This window comes from Spermophilus citellus (genome assembly GCF_964194105.1).
Source record: "Spermophilus citellus genome assembly, chromosome: 10".
NCBI classification, from domain to species: domain Eukaryota; kingdom Metazoa; phylum Chordata; class Mammalia; order Rodentia; family Sciuridae; genus Spermophilus; species Spermophilus citellus.
In genome coordinates, this window is record NC_138197.1 from 127,214,894 (window position 1) to 127,236,788 (window position 21,895).

General features: G+C 47.7%; 2 protein-coding genes across 12 annotated transcripts in view; one reads left to right on the top strand and one right to left on the bottom strand.

The window, feature by feature from the left end:
• Positions 1 to 443: 443 nt before the first annotated feature.
• Positions 444 to 11,611, bottom strand: ANKRD54 (ankyrin repeat domain 54). Of its 9 annotated transcripts, none has more exons than XR_014024224.1 (9): positions 11,157 to 11,611; positions 8,589 to 8,636; positions 5,009 to 5,107; positions 2,925 to 2,991; positions 2,370 to 2,417; positions 2,171 to 2,295; positions 1,916 to 2,023; positions 667 to 1,429; positions 444 to 617 (listed from the first exon to the last, which is right to left on the bottom strand). XR_014024224.1 is itself a non-coding variant. In XM_081311536.1 (8 exons), the coding sequence occupies exons 1-8, from the start codon at positions 11,488 to 11,490 to the stop codon at positions 1,561 to 1,563; spliced, it is 837 nt and encodes a 278-aa protein (XP_081167662.1). In that variant the 5' UTR covers positions 11,491 to 11,607; the 3' UTR covers positions 1,287 to 1,560. The 9 variants fall into 9 exon arrangements, 4 of the variants coding, with proteins under 4 accessions (XP_081167662.1, XP_081167661.1, XP_081167664.1 ...); XR_014024225.1 differs by having other exon boundaries at positions 2,925 to 2,996; XR_014024226.1 differs by having other exon boundaries at positions 2,925 to 2,996; positions 5,009 to 5,102; positions 11,157 to 11,295.
• A 5,053-nt stretch (positions 11,612 to 16,664) lies between these two features.
• Positions 16,665 to 21,895, top strand: part of EIF3L (eukaryotic translation initiation factor 3 subunit L) — a 41,154-nt gene continuing 35,923 nt past the window's right edge. For all 3 annotated transcript variants that reach the window (XM_081310488.1, XM_081310487.1, XM_081310486.1), the window contains exons 1-3: positions 16,665 to 16,800; positions 17,322 to 17,370; positions 18,797 to 19,007. In XM_081310488.1, the coding sequence (XP_081166614.1) occupies positions 16,768 to 16,800; positions 17,322 to 17,370; positions 18,797 to 19,007 (293 nt within the window). In that variant the 5' untranslated portion in view covers positions 16,665 to 16,767. The remainder of the gene's footprint in view (positions 16,801 to 17,321; positions 17,371 to 18,796; positions 19,008 to 21,895) is intronic.

Consider the following 21,895-nt stretch of genomic DNA (forward strand, 5'->3'; position numbering starts at 1 on the left):
CCCGACTCCCTGGCCTTGCCAACATGGGCTTTGGCTTCTCCTCCCACAGCTTGCTGGGGGCAACCCTGGGCTTGGCCAGTACCTCACACCCCCTTTCCTCCAGGGTCTGAGGAGCAGCTGAGTCCTAGAGTTCAATTCAGACCTGAAGCACACCAAGCTGGGGCCTCTGAAAGTCGTCAGGGCTTCTAATCTGGCAAGAGGGCAAGTGGGCAGGCCAGACGAGCTGTTGCCTGATCACCTGAAGTTGTGGCCAAATGCCTCGTTGGAGGGGGCAGGCCAAGGGGTCTTTGGCTTCCTTACAGCAGATCTCTGCCTCGAGGAGCTCTGCCTGCGCCTGTCCACAGTGGGGTGGGGCCTGGAGGATGAAGGCCTCTGGGGTTTGCCGAGCCTCGGCTACAGCCTATAGCACTGGTGTGCCGGGACCCGCAGCAAGTCACACACACTGAGCAAAGAATGCAAATTTATTCTCTTATAGTTCTGAAGGCTGGAATCTAAAATCAGTCTCACTGAATTAAAGTCCAGGTGTCAGCAGCGCCATCCTTCTGGAAGTCTGGGGGAAGAGTCCATGGCTTCTGGAGGTGGCCTGCATTCCTTGGCTTGTGACTCCTTCTCGACTCCTTCCCTCTTCAACGTCCTGCTTCCGTCAGCACACCCGCTTGCTCTCACCTTCTGCTTCCCTCTTACAAGGATCTCTGTGATGGTACCCGGCCCACCTGGGTGGTCTGGGATCACTGCTCTCGGTAAAGACCCTGGACTCCATTGCACCCACGAAACCTGTCCGCAGGCTCCTGACCTGAGGCCTGGGCCCCTTGGGCTACCATCAGCTTAGGACAACCAGGCTGCAGAGCCGTCTTACCTTCCTGGTGTTTCAGTGACCGAGAGGGCAAGGAGTGGAGATTTTTTGCTCTGGGTTCGGCAGGGTCCTTCCTAACCTTGTTGGATGTCACCAACCCTCTGTTCCAACCAGAAAACTCCCTGCACTGTCTCCTTGAAAGTCGGGATGAGCCTAAACCTAAGCACCAGAAAAAGGTACAGGGACAGACAAGGGCCCCATGGAGCCTGCTGGCCGGGGGTGCCTGAGGGTGTCTGCCCCAAGTCAGCTGACGGCAATAAGCCCGAGGCTGGGAAGGTGCATAGAGAAGGCTTGGCCTCAGGGCCGGACAGGGCCCCGGGAGGCCCTGGGATGCGTGAGGCCCACCAGGACAGCATGAAGGGCCAGCGTGTGCGTGTGGCTGCAGAGCTGGCCGGTGCTGTAGGAGCTGGAGCAGCAGCTAGGGGCTGTGGTCCCGGCCCGCAGAGATGGGACAGAGACTGTGGTTGGGAGCAGTTCTGAGGTCGTGGGGAGAACATCTCTGCCCCTGGCCTCTGAGGGCGAGGGCAAGGTCCTCACCAGAGAAGTGTAGCTCAAAGTCCCAGAAACCGGGCTTTTCTTTGTAATGAGAAATCAGAGGGGCGGGGGTCAGTGGCAGAGCAGGAAGCGGGGGCCTCCCTCGCTACCTCCTCTCCATGTTCTGCATCTGCAAACTGAGGGAGGTGAAGCTGGCCAGGAGGTCAGTCACTTCATCCACCTGTAGGAGGAGACCCAGGCTCTGGTCCAGGTGCCAGGCTCCCTGGCCTCCCCGTACCAAGGCTCCGCCCCGGGCACTGCCTTTCCTCCCAGGGCACCTGGAGGCTTCTCTTGACTATGGAACAATTTACCAAGGGCTCGATCCTTGACACTAGGTGGCCTCAGGCTGCCACCAAGAGCACAGCTGGGGAACACATCCCAGCCATTGCACCTTCAAAGGAAGGGGACGAGGCTGGGAGGGGCATGGCAGGCACAGCCTCTCTGATACGAGGGCCTTGGAGCAGGGCTGGACTAGGGCTGGACTGGCGTCAAGGCTGCCACACCCGGCTGGACCCCTAAGGTGCTCACCTGCTCTTTGGTGCTCGTCATCTGGAGGCGGGTGCAGAGGTCGTCCAGCCGCTCCCGCTGTTCGTGCCGCCCCAGGCGCTCCAAGTACTCCCTCAGCATGTGGATGATCTGGAAGAGGGGGGCCGGCTGAGCCACCTGGGGCTAACTCGAGATGATCCAGGGGCCCGGAGGCCAGAGGCAGGGTGTCTGTGGTGAGCAAGGCCTTGCCCAGGGCTTGCGCAGGGCCTTGGACTTGGCACAGGAGGCCAGGCTCACCTGCTTCACCTCCAGCCGCACGGCCTCCAGGCACTGGGAATGGCCCTCCTGCAGGATGTTCAGCTTCGACTTGGCCAGGTGCAGGGGCGTGCGGCCAGCCCGGTCCAGGGCATCCACACGGGCTCCTGGGGGGAGAGGCAGAGGTGAGCACACTGGGGGTGGGGGTGAGGGAGGAGGGGCAGGAGGGGGGACCACATACCTCCTCGTAGCAGTGTGGTGATGACAGGGACATGGTTGGTACAGGCCGCTGAGGAGGAACAGAGACGTCAGAGCGGGAGCACTGGGTGCAGGGGTCAGGGCTGTGGCTCCAAGTGAGCCTGTGCCAAGCTGTAGCTCCCACGAGGTGTCCCCAGGGCAGCCGATGGGCAGCACTCGGCAACGCAGCCCACCTCCCTCCCTGTGCGGCTGGGGAAACTGAGGCCTCACAAGCCACCTGTCAGCAGCAAGGCCAGAGCGAGGCCAAGGCCTCCCGACACTCCCACAGGTGCTGCTGGCAGGTCAAGGCTGCTACAGGGGCTCTGCCAAGGGCACCGCCAACTGCAGAGGGACTGGATGGTCTACGGAAGACAGGCTGCTGGGAAGTGGGGCCTGGACGCTCAGGTTGTCCCCTGATGCTGGGAGCCAGCAAGACCCCAGACCCTCCATCTCAGGAGCCTGTTGGTGCTACACAGGGTTTTATTGTTCTTCTTCTTGGTTACACGTGACAGTAGGATGTATCTTAATACAGGTGTCTTGAAGACCCTTGAGGACTTACCCAGGTGCAGCGGCGTGTTTCCCAGCCCGTCTCGCTGGTTGGGGTCGGCCCCGTGGTCCAGGAGCAGCTGCACTAGAAACAGGAAAACCCAGGGAGCTGCCAGCGGCTTCCCCGCCCCGGACCAGTCCCCTCGGCTGGCTGAGGCTCGCTCAGTGTGGGATGCTGGATTTGCAAACCCGGTTCCCTATGTTGTTTCATTCATTCATTTCATCACCACTCAATGGGGTTCACGTGCAGGACCCTCAGATCCGGGAACTCAAGATCCCAGGAGGGCTCCTTAGCACACACAGGTGCAAGGGGGCTATTTTTAGGGGTCAGGAAGTTACTAGAGAAGGCTGCCCACGTCATTTTCTTCTCCTCCCTTAACCAAGTGCCACAATGAGGATGCTGAGCTCAGTGAATGACATCCCCTCCAGACAGTCTCGGGTCACCCCAGGGGTGCCTGTGGTATTGCCAGGGTATGCCAGTTACCCTACTGGACACCCAGGAAGGTCAACTGGGTCCAGGACACTGTGTGGGAGCACTGGACTGAGCCTCACACCATACACAAAAACTAATTCCAGAAATACCACAGACTTAACTGAGAGGTGGAATAGCCTGGCTTCTAGAAGAAAACCAGAGAATATCTTCATGACCCTGGGATAGGCTAAGATTTTGTAAAAATCACAAAAATACTAAACATAAAAAAACAAAAGACTGATCAACTAGATTCATTAAAATTAAGAACTTGTGTTCATTAAAAGATACCACTCATGGCTGGGGATATAGCTCTGTAGGTAGTGGTATGTGCTATGTGCATGCTTGTGCTCCTAGAAACTTGGGAGGCTGAGGCAGGAGGATCACAAGTTCAAGGCTAGCCTCTCCAACTTAGGGAGACCCTGTCTCAAAATAAATAGTAAAAAGTGCTAGGGATGTAACTTAGTGATAAAGCACCTGGGTTCAATCCTAATATCTACCCATCCCCCCAAAAAAGATACCACCCATAGAAGGGAAAGATAAACTCAGAGAGAAGGGCACTAATAGTGGATACATACCTAGAATATTGAAAAAATGCCTAAAATTTTTAAAATAAAATTATATCATTTTTTAAAATGCTGAGAATAAAATTTCATATAAAAATGTCTAAACTTGTTTAGAAAATAGACAAAAATACTTGAACAGATGCTTCACATGAGGGGACCTACAAATGGCCAGTAAATACATAAAGAGGTGCTTGACATCACTGGTCAGCAGGGAAATGCAAATTAAACCACTGTGAGCTGTTAAAATATAAAAAGAACTGGCAGTAAGCATGGGGAGGGAGGGGGACAATATGGGACACTGCTGGCAGGAGGGGGAGGGGGGCTGGGACGTCCACTTTAGGGAAAAGTTTGGTATGTCCACCCTGGTGCTTCCACTCCCTCTCCAGGGCTTGCACCCTGCAGAGTCAAGCGCTCACAGCCACCGAATGCAAGTCCGAGAATGCAGCTTTATTCTCAATAGCCCAGACCTGGAACCATGCACATGTCCATCAACAGAACGGGTGAACTGGGGAAGAGCACACAGCCAGGTAGTAACCAGAACAAGAAAGGACAAGTTACTGACCCGCACAACATTTGTGCCTGGATTAACCCCCATGTAACTTTGATTGAGGGTGTGTCCAGAGGAGGGCCCACTGTGTGCTTCTGTTCATGTGAAATTCAAAAGCAGCCCAGCCCAGTCGGCAGGGAACGGGGTCTAGACAGGGTGAGAGCCTGGTGGGATCTAGACAGGGTGTGGGGCTGCCAGGAGCTGAGACAGCTGATGACTGGACGGGGGTGGACAGGCACGGTTCATTGTTTGAAGCTGCACCACATTTAAAACAAAAACAGCCGTCCTGCTGCCTCCCTGAGGAAAGCTGCCAGTTGTCTAGGGCTCTGTCCCCGCCAGCCGACTCCTCCCTCAGAGTCACTCATGGTCCTTCCCCATCTGGCAGTGCTGGTTCCACAGGTGAAGGGGCAGGGGACTGCGGTGCCAGGTTCCTTCCTGTGGGGTTCCCCCTGTGGCCCCGCTGTGCAGGCGGCAGCTCCCTCCACCGCCCAGTCCCAGGCCCTCCCAGGACTCACCAATCTGGTCATTGCCGTTACAGGAGGCAAAGTGGAGAGCCGTGCGGCCCTTGTCGTCAGCTGCACAGGGATCCGTGCCATCTTCCAGCAGCTGCTGCACTGACACCACCAGGGTGGGGAGGAAGGGGACAGCAGCGGTGTTAGCTGAGCTTCAGTCCCGGGGGGGGGGGGGGGGGGGCACAGCAGCGCTGGGGTCCCTCCAGACAGTGCTTAGGGCCTTGCTAAAATATCTGAGGCTGGCCCTGAACTTGCAGCCCTCTTGCCTCAGCCTCCTAAGTATTGGGATTACAGGTGTGTGCGACTATACCTGGTGAGATATTTGCATTTTGATAAAACAAATGGTTACATAGACTATGTTTATAATACACAAAATATTATGTGGGCTACAAAAAAGTGTACATAGCCGTTTTAAACCTGTAAAGAAAAAATTTTTTTTTTTTTTTTTTTTTTTTTTTTTTTTTAGTTTTAGGTGGACACAATATCTTTATTTTATTTTTATGTGGTGTTGAGGATCGAACCCAGTGCCTTGTGCATGCCAGGCGGGCGTGCTACCACTTGAGCCACATCCCCAGCCCCCAAAAAGAAAATTTCTATGCACAGGAAAAGGGACTGGACAGATACCAACAAAATATTTTTATTTATTATTTATTTTTTAGTTGTAGTTGGACACAATACCTGTATTTTATTATTTATTTTTATGTTGTGCTGAGGATTGAACCCAGTGCCTCACATGTGCTAGGCAAGCGCTCTACCTGAGCCACAATCCTGGCCACCATCAAAAATGAACAGGGTGTGTGTGTGTGTGTGTGTGTGTGTGTGTGTGTGTGCATGCACAAGCACTGCTGGGATTGTGGCTCTGCAGTAGAGCACTCACCTCGCACGTTTGAGACCCTGGGTTCGATCCTCAGCATCACATAAAAATAAATGAGCAAATTAAAGATATATATATATTTTTAAAGAGGAGTGAGAGAGGAGAGAGAGAGAGAGAATTTTCCAACATTTATTTTCTAGTTCTCAGCGGACACAACATCTTTGTTGGTATGTGGTGCTAAGAATCGAACCCGGGCCGCACGCACGCCAGGCGAGCGCGCTACCGCTTGAGCCACATCCCCAGCCCTACAAATTAAAGATATTTAAAAAAAAATGAACAGCAGGGCTGGGGCTGTAGCTTAGTGTAAAGCATCTGCCTTGCATGTGTGTGAGGCACTGGGTTTGATCCTCAGCACCACATAAAAATAAATATATTGTGTGTCCATCTACAACTAACAAAATATATAAAAAAAAGAAAAATTATAAAAAAAGTGAACAGCAATCAGATCCATTGCTAACAGTATGGATATTTTTCTTGTATGTTTTTATAACTTCCGAAACATTTTAAGTGCAGCTGTTATTTTCATCCTCAACATACTTTAAGTGATTAGGAACTCATAGAAAATCATTTATGACTTGACAATAACCACAGGATATAAACTGTATGTTCATTATAATTGTTAAATTTTATAAAACCCAACATGTTCAGAATGAACAGAAAATGCTCACCATGAATGCCATGAAAATGACGGTGAAGCCAGGCGCGGTGGTGCAAACGGTAATCCCAGCCCGGAGGCTGAGGCAGGAGGATCACAAGTTCAAATCCAGTCTCAGCAATTTAGCAAGGCCCTAAGCAACTTAGCAAGACTCTGTCTCTAAATACGATATTAAAAAAAAAAAAAGGGCTGGGATTGTAGCTCAGTGGTGGAGCGTTTGCTTAGCACGTGTGAGGCGCTGGGTTCAATCCTCAGCACCACATAAAAATAAATAAATAAAATAAAGGTATTGTGGTATTGTGTCTGTCTACAACTAAAAAGAAGGGTAGGGGGTGTGGCTCAGTGGTTGAGTGCCCCTGGGTTTAATCCCTGGTACCAAAAAAAAAGTAATGGTGAAAAACACCACTGAGTCCTTCAGGTAAATCTAACAGGCTCTGAATGGAAAATTACAGAATTTCTTCAAAGTACTAAAACCACCTGATTTAAGATGGACTGAACTTTCTGTGGGAGGTGTTAGTAAACATTCTCTGGTCATACACTGGAGATATTAAAAAACACAATGGTTACTGGTTTTCATTGAGGAACTATCTTAGGTTGCTGCTTGAATATTCCAAAATATTAAAGTTCATGGAAAAAAGACCAAAGTGAAGAGAGTTGAAACCCCTCCAGTTGCTAGACCTGCTGACCACGGCCGTTCCAGAAGCGGGGGGGAGCGTCTGAAGCCCGTAGGGCAACACCTGCCCTCATACCTGCTGCGAGTGGGCGCCTGTGACCCACAGTTCGTCATCGGTGCTCACAGTTGAGCTGCTGACCACAGCATCCTACCACCAAAGCAGAATGACGTGCAGAATAATGGTCCCCCAAGATGCCCCATTCTAATCCCTAGAATTTGTAGATGTTAGGTGTCCAAAAGGACTTTGCATATTTGACCAAGGCTGAGGACCTTGAGATGCAGGGATTATCTTGGATTATCCAGGTCTAATCTAATCACCCGTGAGTCCTTAAAATCAGAATCTTTCCCTGCTTCAAGCATCAGAGAACCTGCAGGGTTAGAAGGACTCTTCTTAGCTGGAGTTGGAGACAGTAGAAGAGTCTTCGAAGCAAGGACTGTAGGGGCCCCCAGGAGCTGGAAAAGGCAGGGAAACACATTCTCCCCAGAACCTCTGGAAAGAGATGCAGCCCAGCTGGCACCAGATTTTAGCCTTGTCAGTGAGACCCGGGTTGGACTGCTGACCTATGGAGTTACATGAAAATATATTCATGTGGCTTAAGCCACTAAATTTGGGTACTCTGTTAAAGCAGATAGAAAACTAATGCACCTTGGGCTGGGGATGTGGCTCAAGTGGTAGCGCGCTTGCCTGGCATGCGTGCAGCCCGGGTTCAATCCTCAGCACCACATACAAACAACGATGTTGTGTCCATCAAAAACTGAAAAATAAATATTAAAATTCTCTCTCCTCTCTCTCTCTCTTTAAAAAAAAAAAGAAAAAAGAAAACTAATGCACCACTTTCCCCTGACTCACAGGGAGAATTAAGCCAGTGCACACAGTTAACAACTTCTGTCCTAGAAGCTGTCTAGATGCCTTCCACGCTGCTGCTGCCACCGCCACCGCCTAGTGAATGCAGGAGAGCAGTCCCCTGAGTCCTGTGAGGGCCCTGCCCACGCCTTGTCAACCACACAAGTTGATCTGAGGACCAGTCTCATGGAGCAGCTGGAGGTGGCAGATGGCACCTGGCAGGTAAGTTCACTCCTATTAGCCTGAAGTTCAAAACAGTACCTGCTCTGGCTGAGAGTTGTGCTGGGTGCAAAAGCAGACGTGGTCCCCAGCAACAGAGGACCCACAGGGTGATAAGATGCCATGATCAGGCGGTTCCAGGTGACAAGGGGCAAAGGGAGTGAGTACTTAAGCTGTCTTACTTTCTTCAAAATGAGTACAAAGCCAGAGAACGAAGAACAGGCCAACTGGCGGCGTCTTCCCAGGTTTTGATTCCTGGCCCTTCCCCTCCCCAGCAGCCCACAAATCCCTGGAGCTGGACCCACAGCACACACTCACCTGTTTCCACATCGTTGGCATTGGCAGAGTCCCTCAGTCTCTTCAAAGCTGTGACGAGAATAAGAAATGCCCATTAAAAAAATAGTCATGTGGGGCTGGGGATGTGGCTCAAGCGGTAGCGTGCTCGCCTGGCATGCGTGCGGCCCGGGTTCGATCCTCAGCACCACATACCAACAAAGATGTTGTGTCCGCCGAGAACTAAAAAATAAATATTAAAAGTTCTCTCTCTCTCTCTCCCCTCTCTCACTCTCTCTTTAAAAAAAAAAAAAAAAATAGTCATGACTTACAAGGAGGGCTTACTAGTTTTCCTCCTTAATTCACCCTTTAACCACCACAGTATCTAAAGGAAACAGCCGGGCGCAGTGGCGCATGCCTGTAATTCCAGAAGCTCAGGAGGCTAAGGCAGGAGTTCAAAGCCAGCCTCAGCAATTTAGTGAAACCCTAAGTAACTCAGAAAGACCCTGTCTCTAAATAAAATACGAAAAAGGCTGGGGGTGTGGCCCAGTGTTTAAGGGCCCCTGGGTTCAATCCCTAGTAACAAAAAGAAAAAAAAAAAAAGGGAAGTAAAGGTGCCAGGGTACACAACACCACACCACACGGGGAACAAAGAGAAACTTGAACTGCACCTTAGCCACAGCAAAGGCCACTTTGTGTAGCAATTCTGACTTTTGGGTTTGACCTTGAGTGAGCTGGTTAACACCCCATGGCCTTTCCTCATTCTATCATCTGCAAAACAAGGGTGAGTTGCCCTGCCAGCTCAAAATGGCTGCAAATGCAAAATGAGGTGATTTACGTGGAAATTCTTGGGAACTGACTACACCAATCATCTTCTATTCCTCTCCCCAAACAGGTCATTCCCAATGACTTACCTAAATTTGGTAATTCCCAAATGGAAACACACTCCCCTTTAATGATACTGCTTCTATATTAGAGCTAATAGAAATCAATGCCTTCATCATCAGAGAAATGATTGAAAAATTGCAACTCAGATATAACAAATCCTTACATCCATGTAGTACCTCATAATATATATAGCTCCTTTTTTTTTTTTTTTTTTTTTTTTTGGTACCAGGGATGGAATCTAGAAGCACTTAACCACTGGGCCACATTCCCAGCCCCCTTTTATTTTTTATTTTTATTTTATTTTTAAAATATTTATTTTTTAGTTGTAGTTGGACACAATAATCTTCATTTTATTTTATGTGGTGCTGAGTATCAAACCCAGGGCCTTGCACGTGCTAGGCGAGCATTCTACCACTGAGCCACAACCCCAGCCCCTATTTTTTATTTTAAGACAGGGTCTCACTGGGTTGGTTAGGGCCTGGCTAAGTTGCTAAGGCTGGCCTCGAACTTGCAATTCTCTTGCCTCAGCCTCCATGTCACTGGGATTACAGGTGTGCACCACCATGTCCCGCACTTCTTTAATTTTCACAACACCAACAAATGGGTTAATCATAGCTTGTTTGAGGAGATCCTAAATATCGATATTATTACTCTCTCAGGGCCTGGTTTCAGTGTCATTCATAAAAGGTAGAAGACAATATGGTAGACATCTGAGAGTGGGAGTTTTGAGTGTGATTGACCTGGGTTCTAATATCAGCACAGGCACTTTCTACATGACCTGGAGGAAGACAAATTTCTCTGATCCTCATCACTAAAATGGTCACAATTTCTGTTTCTCAAAGAGTTCTAGTGAGGATTACAAAGAATCAGTCAAGAGGGTCTATCTTGATCTAATACATCTCGTTATGAAGATAAGAAAGTCAAATGGTCAGAGGGTCACTACACATGGGTCAAAAATGTAGGATTTAGGGCTGGGGATATAGCTCAGTTGGTAGAGTGCTTGCCTCTGCACAAGGCCCTGGGTTCAATCCCCAGCACCAAACACACACTCCTAACTATGGGATTTAGGAGCCGGGATGTACTCAGTGATAGACAGCCTGCCTCAAGGCCCTGGATTCCACCTCCCAGTGCTACAAAAAATAAATAAATGACCATGTGTGACCCCAAGTGTTTAGCACACAACAAAGCCAGGATAAGAGCTATACATTCGGTACCTTACTTGGCTCTTGCAACATTCCTGTAAAGCAGGTATTATACCCATTTTACACAGGGAAAACCAAGGCTGGAAAGGCCTGTAGTTTGCCCAAAAGACTGAGTGTGGTAGAGGAGTCCAATCCAGGTCTGTGCACTTAAGCAAGCAGGTACAACCTAGCTGTAGGCTCTAGCCTCCCCTCTCTCTGATGATGAAAGTATTCTCAGAATCCCGTATTATTATCTACTAATAAAACCCGCAGTCGTGGAAAATCTCTTCTCAGGAATTATCAAGTGTGGGGAGTCTGGAGAGACCGGCTCCGAGCAGGAAGACTTTTTTAGAAAAACTCCTTAGCAGCTGTAATAATTATTATCAAAGGAGACCGAAGGGTCACCCTGGGCTCTAAGCCAGCCGTCGGAGGACTCCAAGCTGCCGGGAAGGGGGAGTCGGAGGTCGGTTCTAAGGGGCTAGTAACTCGCGCCAGGTCCCCCGCGACGAGCGGCTGGGCAGAACCGGCCGCTCGCGCCGCTCACCGTGCACCTCCTTGCCGGTGGGCCCGAGCCGGCGGTGGGGCCTGGCGGCGCGCCTGAGCCGGCCGGCGGGGATCTTACAGCGCAGCTCATCGCGCGGCTCCGCGTCCTGCTGCCACAGGACGTGAAGGTAGCGCAGCGGGGACTGGGCCCCATCGGACGCCCGGCCCGGGAGGCCTGGGAGGCCCGCGCCGCCGCCCAGTGCAGACCCGAAGTCGGCGAAGGAGAAGAGGCCCTCGGCTTCCGTCAGCGGCTCCGGCGCCACCGCGCACTCGCCATCCGAGCTCGAGCGGCTCGAGCGCTGACCGTCGTCCGCGCCCCCGGCGGCGGCTGCCATGGTAACGGCTCCGCACGGGCCTGGCCGCTGGAGCCTCGTTCCCGACAGACCAACGGACCCAGTTCCCTCCGCCCTAAGTCTCGCTGTCAGCGAGCGAGCAGGAGGGCCGGGCCTGCAACCACGGCAGCCGGGCGAGGGGAGGGCTCACAAGCTGGAGCTCTTGGACCAATGAGGATCCTTCCAACCTGCACCTCCCAGCCAATCGGGCAGAGAGGGCATAGTACGAGCAAGATAATTGGACGGGATTTCCAGCAATATGACTGGCGGATATAAGAACCAATCATAAATTTGAAAGCCTAGGGCCCCCGCCGTCTGTACCTACCGGAGCCAATAAAATGGCGAGGTTTTTAAGACCCTCTTGCCCCCCCCCCCCATTTCCCCTGTCGTATCATGGAAAAGAAACCGGCAGATGTCGTAGCCAATCACGGAAAGGTGATCTGCAGCCAATCACGAAGGAAAGTCAAGAAGCCGCACTACGTGTAGCTATAGGCGTGTTTAAATGAGAGGAAAAAAAGAACTTCCCAGAAAATATAAGTAGAAAAAGGAAAACATTCAAGTTTGCCATGCGCTGTGGCACAAGCCCCAGCTACCGGGGAGACTGAGGCAGGAAGATCGCCAAGTTCGAGGCCAACCTGGCAATTTAACGAAACCGTGTCTCAATAAGTGAAAAAAGTAAAAAATGTTTAACATTTGGAGATATTAGCACGAACTACGGAGTAATAGCTTCTATTTCTATTAGATTTCCTTCCGCCGGGGTTCGTTTGGTCACCCCAGGGTTGATCGCCGGGTTAGAATTACAATCCAGCAGCCTTACATCAGAGTAGCGCCTCCGTCCAAGAGAGTCACTGAGCAGGTGTTTTTCCACGCCAGGTCTCGGACACAGATCAGGCCGGTGCCCCCGTGATGCTCACAGTCCACCGGGAGAAGTCAGAGTCCCGGAAACAAGTTCAGCAAAGCAGTTAAGGATGCATTTAACAACATCTGGCATCTCCCGGGTGCACTTAAGATGTCTCACAACCTGTACTCCACAAACAGTTCTATAAGTAGGCAAACAATACCATTGCTGTTTAGTAGATGAGGAGCTGAGGCCCAGCTCTCAAGTGAGGAGGTCTGTGTAGAGGCAAAATTTCTTCCCAAATGTAAACCGTTTCATTCCACACAGTTAAAATGCAATCTTTCTTTGACGATTGGAGAATCATTTCCAGATTTTGTGGTGCCTACAGAACACCATTGTGAGAATTATCGTTATCCAGACGTGGGGAAAAAATGCTGTGTTCATTTGAACCTTCCCCTTCTGACTCATATTATTAAGACATATGCCAACTCTACTTGTAGCTAGAAGGAAACAGAGAAACAAACATTGTTGAAAATGTACCATCAATTAAGTACTTAACACCCATTATATCATTTAGTTCCCATCTCTAGGGATTTAACAGGTAGATTTTTTTTTCTTTTGTTCATTCCGTGTTGGGGATTGAACCCTGGGCTTCGTGCATGCTAGGAAAACACTGAGCTCTATCAGGATAGAATTAGGAAGTTGAAGAACTGAGAGTTGAACCTAGACCCGTCAAGACGGCATAGTCTTCTCTAGGATGCTACTTTTTTTTGGGGGGGGGGGCGGGGTAAGCATTGAACCTACCAGTGCTTAACCCCTGAGCAACATCCCCAGCCTTTTAAAAATATTTTTTATTTTGAGACAAGGTCTCACTAAGTTGTTCATGGCTTCACTAAACGCTGACGCTGCCTTCAAACTTGTGATCCTCCTGCCTCAGCTTTCTAAATTGTTGGAATTACATGCCTGTGCCACCACACCTGGCTATACTACTTTCTTAAATGAAAAGCCTCCTGTGAACTTGACTTCTAGGCAGTCTAAGCAATACCCTGTCTCAAAATTTAAAAAAGGTTCGGAGTGTATCTCAGTGATAGAGCACTGGGTTGAAGCCTCAGTGTACCGCTCCACACAGAGATGCAGTCAGGAAACAGTCTGCCATCACACAGCCCCTTTTAACACCTAGTGGGCTTCAGTTTCGACTTTGCTCTATGAGCCAGGTGTGGTGGTGTACACCTGTAATCCCAACAACTTGGAAGAGTCAGGCAGGAGGACCACAATTTTGAGAACAGCCTTGGCAACTAGGCCCTAAGCAACGGGCTGGTGAAGTGGCTCAGTGGTTAAGTGCCCCTGGGTTCAATGTCTGGCACCCCCGAAAAAGGAGATTTTGCCCTATGATTCATATAGCAGATGATCCCTGAGAATGCTTCTGGTTCTGATTTGTAACATAAAACTGCAATAAAGTTGGTGGGTGGGAGTTTGTGAGATGACGCTCAGAAAAGTGAAACAAACAGGTAAACTACTCTTATTTCCTGACTTCACTGTGCAGTGGGGGGTACTGAGGCTTGAACCCAGTGTTCTTATCACTGAGCTACATTCCTACCTTATTTCGTTTTTTGGTAGTGGGGATTGAACCTAGGGGCTCTTGACCACTCAACCACATCCCCAGCCCTTTTTTCTATTTATTTAGAGTCAGGGTCTTGCTGAGTTTCTCAGTGCCTTGAAGAAGTGCTGAGGCTGGCTTTGAACTCTTGGTCCTTCTGCCTCAGCTTCCCAAACTCCTGGGACTACAGGTATGCACCACCATGCTCTGCCATTTATTTATTTGTTTATTTTGAGACAGGGTCTTGCTAAGTTGCTTATGGCCTTACTGAGTTGCTGAGACTAGCCATGATCCTCCTGCCTCAGCCTCCTGTATGGAAATCACAGTCATGTGCCACCATGCCCATTTACCCCTAGCCCTCTTATAAATTTTATTTTTATTTATTTTTAAAGTTTTTTTAAAAATTTTATTTGTAGATTCTCGGCGGATACAACATCTTTGCTGGTATGTGGTGCTGAGGATCGAACCCCGGCCGCACGCATGCCAGGCGAGTGCGCTACCGCTTGAGCCACATCCCCAGCCCCCCAGTCCTTAAATTTTGAGAAAGATCTTGCTTGGGTTGTTTGGAAGTCAGGTTTACAGCAGGCTTTTCATTTAAGAGAGCAGTATGTTGGAGACTTTGATCTCATGCATATAGGAAATGGAGCTTGAAATGAATCCAGGCAGACTGTGAAATATGCCTGACTTTCCCAAGTCAGACAATTTCCTGCCTCAAACCCCAGGCAAAAGAAGATCAAGAGAAACCGAGCAGCATTTCAGCTGCTAAATCCTCTATTCCAGGAGCTTTCGTCTGCTCAGTTTCCACCCTTTTGAAGTCCTGGTTTCCCATTAACATGGGAACCTTGCAAAATCCAACACCCTGTGATCAGACATTTCATGGTCTGTAATGGGGTTCCATCTGGTCTGCTTTTGTGTCAAAGTCGCATTTCTAAGCCAAGCTGGCTTAATGTGCTGCCAATCAATGGACTAAATTGTTAGCATAATTGCAACCATCTTCCTTTCCTCCACTCCCACTTATGAATACTGTTCTTATTCTCAAGAAATAGAAACTAGCCTGAGATAAAACCTACTGGCCTGGAGACGGGCCGTGCAGTTCTCTCCCTGTTCTCTCATTGGGAGAGAGGAGACAACTTACCAGCTCCTGAGATGGGGACATACTGGTTTCCCTGTTCTCTCCTTGAGAAGATAAAGGGACATGTCTGTTTCCTTGTCCCCTCTTCTGAGAGATAGAAAACTGCCCATCTCAGTTCCTAAGAAACAAACTTGCCTTCCACAAGATCAGGGGATGCTTATTGTGCCACAGCCATGATTCTAGCCTGTAGAAGCTAACATTCATGGGGGAGTTGCTGTGGCTCTCTATCACTTGATGCTGCTGTTCTGCTTTGTGCAGAACAGACTTGTCAGGCTCCTGACAATAAACCCGCTTCTTATCTCAGGTGTTAGTGTGTGTGATCAGTCCTGTGCCACTTTACTTTCATAAATGTCAACTCAAACAATTGTACAAATATGGGTTGAGAATTGGGAGCAGGAAGTGTGAGGAGCTGTTACAACAATAGAGGTGAGATGATGGGGCTCAGACAAGAATGTCAGAGACAAGGTGGTAAGACTGAGAGTCTGCAACTATTTTGGAGGTGGAGCCAACAAGATTTGCAGAGGCACTTGAGTGTGGGCTATGAAAAAGGAAGCAGGTGGAGGATGGCTGTGAAGGTTTTGGTCTGAGCAGCTGAAAAATTGAAGTTTTCATTACCTGGAAAACTGAGGGAGGAGCAGAAAATCAGAACCTCATTTTGGCCATGTTAACTATTATTTTTTTCAGGGCTGGGGACAAATATGGTCATTTTTTAGATATTCTAATACTGTCAGTAAATCTGTGCGCTCAAGAACGGATAACACTGCCTAGAATGGGGAAGAAACGTAATCCTGTTTCTCCTAAGATTACAGAGGAGAAGGGAGAAATTAGGGAAGGGGAAGAGAGAGGAAGAGAAACATGTCCATCTTAAAAATAAATTACCTTGACCGAGCAGCAAGGGCCATACTTAAAGCATAAAATGGACCACAGTTACATTTTCCTCTAGCATTTTAGCTTAAAAAATGTTATTGATAATTTAGAAAAACTTCTTCCACCATCACACCTCCTTTTTAGTAAATTCATGAACAAGGGATTGGGATGTAGTGCAGTAGTAGAGTGTGGTTTAGCATGTGCGAGGCCACAGGTAGAATACCTAGTACCTCAAGGGCAAAACACAAGTCATGAGCTCTCCTGAGCCGCCAAGGTCTGAGGACTTAAACCACAGCTGGCCTCAATTTTGCCTGCCAACCTTAGTGTCTGAATTTGGTGCGTGGGGGGCTCTCAATGCCTTCTCACTACCTTCTCACTGCATAGGTCCGAGAATCAGCTTTTACACCTGCTAAATTTAGTCTTTTGAAGATATTTCTCCTGCAGGCAAACCGATTACACCTAAATCTAAGGTTAGGCCCCCTACGGCTGCATTTCCCTTCACGCGAGAAGCCCCCGGAGGAAGCTGTCAGCCATTTTTTGTGTGGCATTCTTTGCGATTCCTTTTTGCCTGTTCTTTGCCGAACTATGTCATGCTCTTTTTTCGGAATTCGCACCAGTACTATAGAGTTACATTCTTTTAAAAGCCTCCTCTTGAAGAGTTAAAGAAAATTAGGTGACTTTTAAAAGTCTTTCACCTTCTTATCATGGCTGCATCCTGATGCTTGCTGGCTCGGGAGCGCTTCCGATTTCCCAGCTATACGAGCGGAGTCTGACTTCCGGCCTTGGAGAGGCAGGCGCGGACCGCTCTTTTCACGCTTTCCCGTGGTGTTGGCGAGCGCCGCAGTCATGTCTTACCCGGCTGATGACTACGAGTCTGAGGTAATGTGGTCGTAAACGCGTGGCGGGCTCGGCGGCAGGGTCAGGGCTCCCCGATGCCCGGGAACGTGGCGGTATCTGGGCCTCCCCGGGAGTCCGCGCGGATGGCCACCACCGCCGGCTGCCTCCTGCGTGGCCCCGTGCTGCCCCCCCCCCCCCAGCGCCCGGCCCGTCATGGATCTGTCCCTGCTGCCCATTTCGCGTGTTCGAGTCGCTAGCTCTCTGTCCCAAGACCCGGGCGAAGGCGGGTGACGCGCTGCCGAGTTTCTGACCGAGCTCTTGGTCTGGGCTCCGTCTGCTCTGAACTCCCCGCCGCCCGCCGCCTCTGGCTCTCTGCTCTGATCCTTGCACCCACGGCCGGTTTATTCTCCCACTTCTCGCAGGCATGGCGATTCTTGGAAAGTGGGGACTGTGTCCTCCCTTATACGCCTTTGTACCCGTAGCCCGCTTTGGTACATAGACGCTAGGCCGAGCATTTGGTTCACCAGAGGGTGACTGTCCTGACTTTGTCTCTTCCCTTACAGGCTGCTTATGATCCCTATGCTTACCCCGGAGACTATGATATGCACACAGGTGAGGCCACAGTTTGTCTGGCTAGTTCAGTACGCTCAGAGATTGGCACCCTTGTTGAGTGTCTCAGAACCAGCACTGACACACACCTGTTAAAAAGTGCTTCTTGATGGTCCAGGTTTGGAGTCAGTCATTAGCCCTCAGTGGGAGGGATTGTGTAGAGCCTAATAAACCAGCCCTTTTTTTGTGGTCCAGTTCGGTCTCAGAAGAAAAAGATTACCGACCTCTAGCTGTGGTTTCCTTGTTTATAATATTAGCTGAAAAAGAAAATCATTTGGGGTTTTGTTTGTTTTGATGCTAGGGATTGAACCCAGGGCCTTGTGCATATTAAATATACAATATACCATTGATCTGCACCCCCCGCCCCCAAAGAAGATAATCTTGGTATGAAATTTTGAGTGATTCAAACTAAACCCAAGTTAAATCTTTTGAGGCTTTTGAAGTTTCCTGAAATGTTATAGTGACTTGGCTTGACTTACTGTTATGTTTTTATGTTTTGTACTTTATTTTTTTTATTTTTTATTTTTTTTTAGAGAAAGAGAGAGAGAGAGAGAATTTTTTTTTTAAGAATTCTTTTATTGCAATCTAATTTCTTTTTTTTAAGAGAGAGTGAGAGAGGAGAGAGAGAGAGAATTTTTAATATTTATTTTTTAGTTATCGGCAGACACAACATCTTTGTTGGTATGTGGTGCTGAGGGTCGAACCTGGGCCGCACGCATGCCAGGCGAGCGCGCTACCACTTGAGCCACATCCCCAGCCCATGTTTTGTACTTTATGTGAAATATTTCGTTCAATAAAGCATGTGCATTAATATGCACATTCATATGTGCTCAGTTTGTCTCCTGAAGATGACAGCTGAGCAGAGAGAAGTTAGTAACTTGCTGAAAGGCATTTAGTTAGAGATAGCAATTATTTATTCAAAAAATATTAAATACCTGTTACCACTTCGTAGTGTCTCCCCTCTCCCCCAACACACACAGATCTTCCACATAAAAGTATATCTACATGCAAGACAGATAAATTTCCGGACCTTAAAACCTTTTTAGATTCTAGGGACAAAATATAGTAAGAAGTAACTTTACATTGTTATTTTCATAATGGTAATTTTAAAGGGCAGTGGAATTGGAAGTGACTTGGCAGGTTTGTGTCTCTGATTGTTTAAAAGGGGATTATACTGTTTTGTATTTATATTTATTTTTTAGTTGTAGTTGGACACAATACCTTTATTTTGTTTATTTTTATTTGGTGCTGAGGATTAAACCCAGGGCCTCCCATGTGCTAGCCGAGCACTCTACCACTGAGCCACAATCCCAGCCCAAAATTATACTGGTTTTTATAGACTTGAGTTTGTAGGGTGGTCTTGCCCTTGTGTTCCATGACACATGAGTTTGGAAAGTGCTCTGAAAAGTCAATTGTGTCCAACCTGTAGGGGATCCAAAGCAGGACCTTGCTTATGAACGTCAGTATGAACAGCAGACCTATCAAGTGATCCCTGAAGTGATCAAAAATTTCATCCAATATTTCCACAAAACTGTCTCGGATTTGATTGATCAGAAGGTGTACGAGCTTCAGGCCAGTCGTGTTTCCAGCGATGTCATTGACCAGAAGGTGTATGAGATCCAGGACATCTATGAGAACAGGTATGGGCCACTGGCTGAAATGACCTCTTTCTGGGAGGAACTAGTCTATTGGTGCAGCAAAGGGTCTTCTATAATCATTTTTCTATGAAGAAGGCTCAGGGGATTTTTGTGATTCTTTAGGCCTAGAGACATGTTATTCATTTGGACTTTGTCTCCCCAGAAACTTACACAAGGCTTAAAATGATGTCATTACTAATAATTATAATAATACCAGCATATATTATCAGTATAGATTGATATTCAAAGTGCTTTTTCTGTATTTGCTAATTTATCTGTCACAGTAATCCCATGAGGTAGATATTATGGTTTTTCTCATTTTAGAGTTAGGAAAACAGGACAGAAATAAGTCACATTGCTAGTTAAGTGGATGTACTACTGAGTTTTGAACCTGCATAGGCTTGACACCAGAGCTAATTTCGAAACTATATAACCTTTCAGCTGATACATGGATAAATCAAGCTATAAAGCAGTTTTGAGGGGACTGTGCTTATTATTATTATTTTTTTAGTGTTTGTTTATTTTTATTTCATTATTTATTTATTTATTTTTAGTAAAAAATGACAGCAGAAAGTGTTTATTTATTTTTATGTGGTGCTAAGGATTGAACCCTGGGTCTCACGTGTGCTAGGCAAGTGCTCTACCACTGAGTCACAACCCCAGCCTGGGACTGTGCTTATAAAATAGAAACGAGAAATCAATCACGGATGGGATAGTCAAGAAAGACTTCACTAAGGAAAGAAGCAAGTCCTGGAATGGGGGAGAACATAAACAGCCAGAGACCTGTTGGATTAATGGATACAAATTGACCTTGGATCTGTTTCCATGTTCTTCAGGTTTTTCTTATTAGAAGTGCATAGCACAGTTCAATAGACATATAATGCTAGCCACATAAGTCAAATACAAAAAAGGGCTGGGGAGGTGGCTTAGTATTTGAGTATCCTGGCTTCAATCCCCAGTACCTGCCCTCACCCAAATAAATAAATAATAAAAAGGACTGGGAATTTAGCTCAGTGGTGGAGTGTCCGTGGGTTCTATCTGCGATACTAACAAAAAAGGTGAGAGGTGAAAACTTATCTAAAATGTTATTTTCTCATAACCAACATTTTTTCTTTGTGATGCCAGGCCTTCAACCCAGTACGTTAAGCATGCTGAGCAAGTACTCTACCACTTAGCTGTGCCCCCTGCCCCGTATTTGGAAACCAATGAGGCAATTTACTCTTTTTTGACCAAGTCTTCTAAATCTAGTGTGTATTTTACATGTGTGGTACATCTTAATTTGTGTACATCAGAAATACTTCATCTTAAGTTTCATAAAACTTAAGAATTGGAAAAGTAGATTCACATACTCAAGTTATTCCAAATATATTTAGAAGTTTTCTAACAACTGGGTTAAGTGTTTATTTTTAAATTTAAATTAAATTAAAACTAACTGAAATTTAAAATTCAGTTCTTCAATCACAGTCACACAACTGCTCCTGCATTGGACAGTTAGACAGATATAGGTGGTAGTCGAAGCTGAGCACGTGGTGTATCTTTCCTTAGGAGAATGTATTGAGCATCATGGCCGGTTCCTTGGGAAGTACATTCGTTTAGGGGTGTATGCAGGCGCAGTGGCACACGTGTAGTACCAGCAACTTGGGAGACTAGCAGGAGAATAGGAAGTTCAAGGCAGGCGTCAACTTAGTGAGAACCTGTCTCAGAATGAAAAGGCCTGTGGATGTAGCTTAGTGATAAAACCTCAGTTCAATTTCCAGTACAAAAAAGAAAGAAAGAAACAAGGGCTGGGGATGTGGCTCAAGCGGTAGAGCGCTCGCCTGGCATGCACGGGGCGCTGAGTTTGATCCTCAGCACCACATAAAAATAAAATAAAGATGTTGTGTCCACTGAAAACTAAAAAAGAAAAAAAAGTTAAAAAATTCTCTCTCTCTTTTTTTTCTTTCTTTTTTCTTTTTTTTTTTTTTTTTTGAGAATTTTATTTATGTTTTAGTTTTTCAGCAGACACAACATCTTTGTATGTGGTGCTGAGGATTGAACCCAGGCCGCACGCATGCCAGGCGAGCGCACTACCGCTTGAGCCACATCCCCAGCCCCTCTGTCTCTCTCTTAAAAAAAAAAAGAAAAAAGAAACAAACAAACAAACCAGTAGAAGTAAATCAGCAGAGAAGGGTCACAGGAACTAGATCCTTCAGAATAGACTTTGAAGAAGGGAATGGTCAATAAATGTTAAGTGAGACAAGACTCTAATTACCTTTAAAACCAGCTCCAGAACGGCTCCTCCCAGCTCCAGCCTCAAGCCTCCAAATGTGGTAGCGAGGTTTACTGAAGAGGCTAGCGAGAGAGAGAACACACCAGGGAGTAGACTTTTATTGGGGAACAAAAAATTATGGGGAAAATCCCATCCAATGAAGATTAAGGGGGGCAGCATCCCAAAGTCAGGGGCGACAATTGGGTCTTCGGGGCAGTGGCCAGACGCGCCTCTGCACGGATAAGCCCTTGGAGCTGGAGAAGGGTGGGGAAAGCTCTGACACAGCTGTGTCTGAGCGCCTCTCACCCAGCCAGGGAGGTAACTCAAATCATGTGCGAGGATGGCCTCCCACAGGGACCCAAGTCTACCATCATTTATGTTTCATATTCACATAGCCTGAAGGTAATTTTACATAATAGTTTTAGTATGGTTGTGTTTAAAAAAAGTTTTAGTTTCTTTTAAATTTTTTGCCTGTAGTTGGACACAATACCTTTATTTTACTTATTTTGTGTGGTGCCGAGGATTGAACCCAGTGCCTCACATGTGCTGGGCGAGCACTCTGCCGCTGAGCCACAACCCCAACCCCAAGTTTTAGTATCTTGTGTGTGCAGATGTGCACACGCGTCCATGCATGCTTGCACAC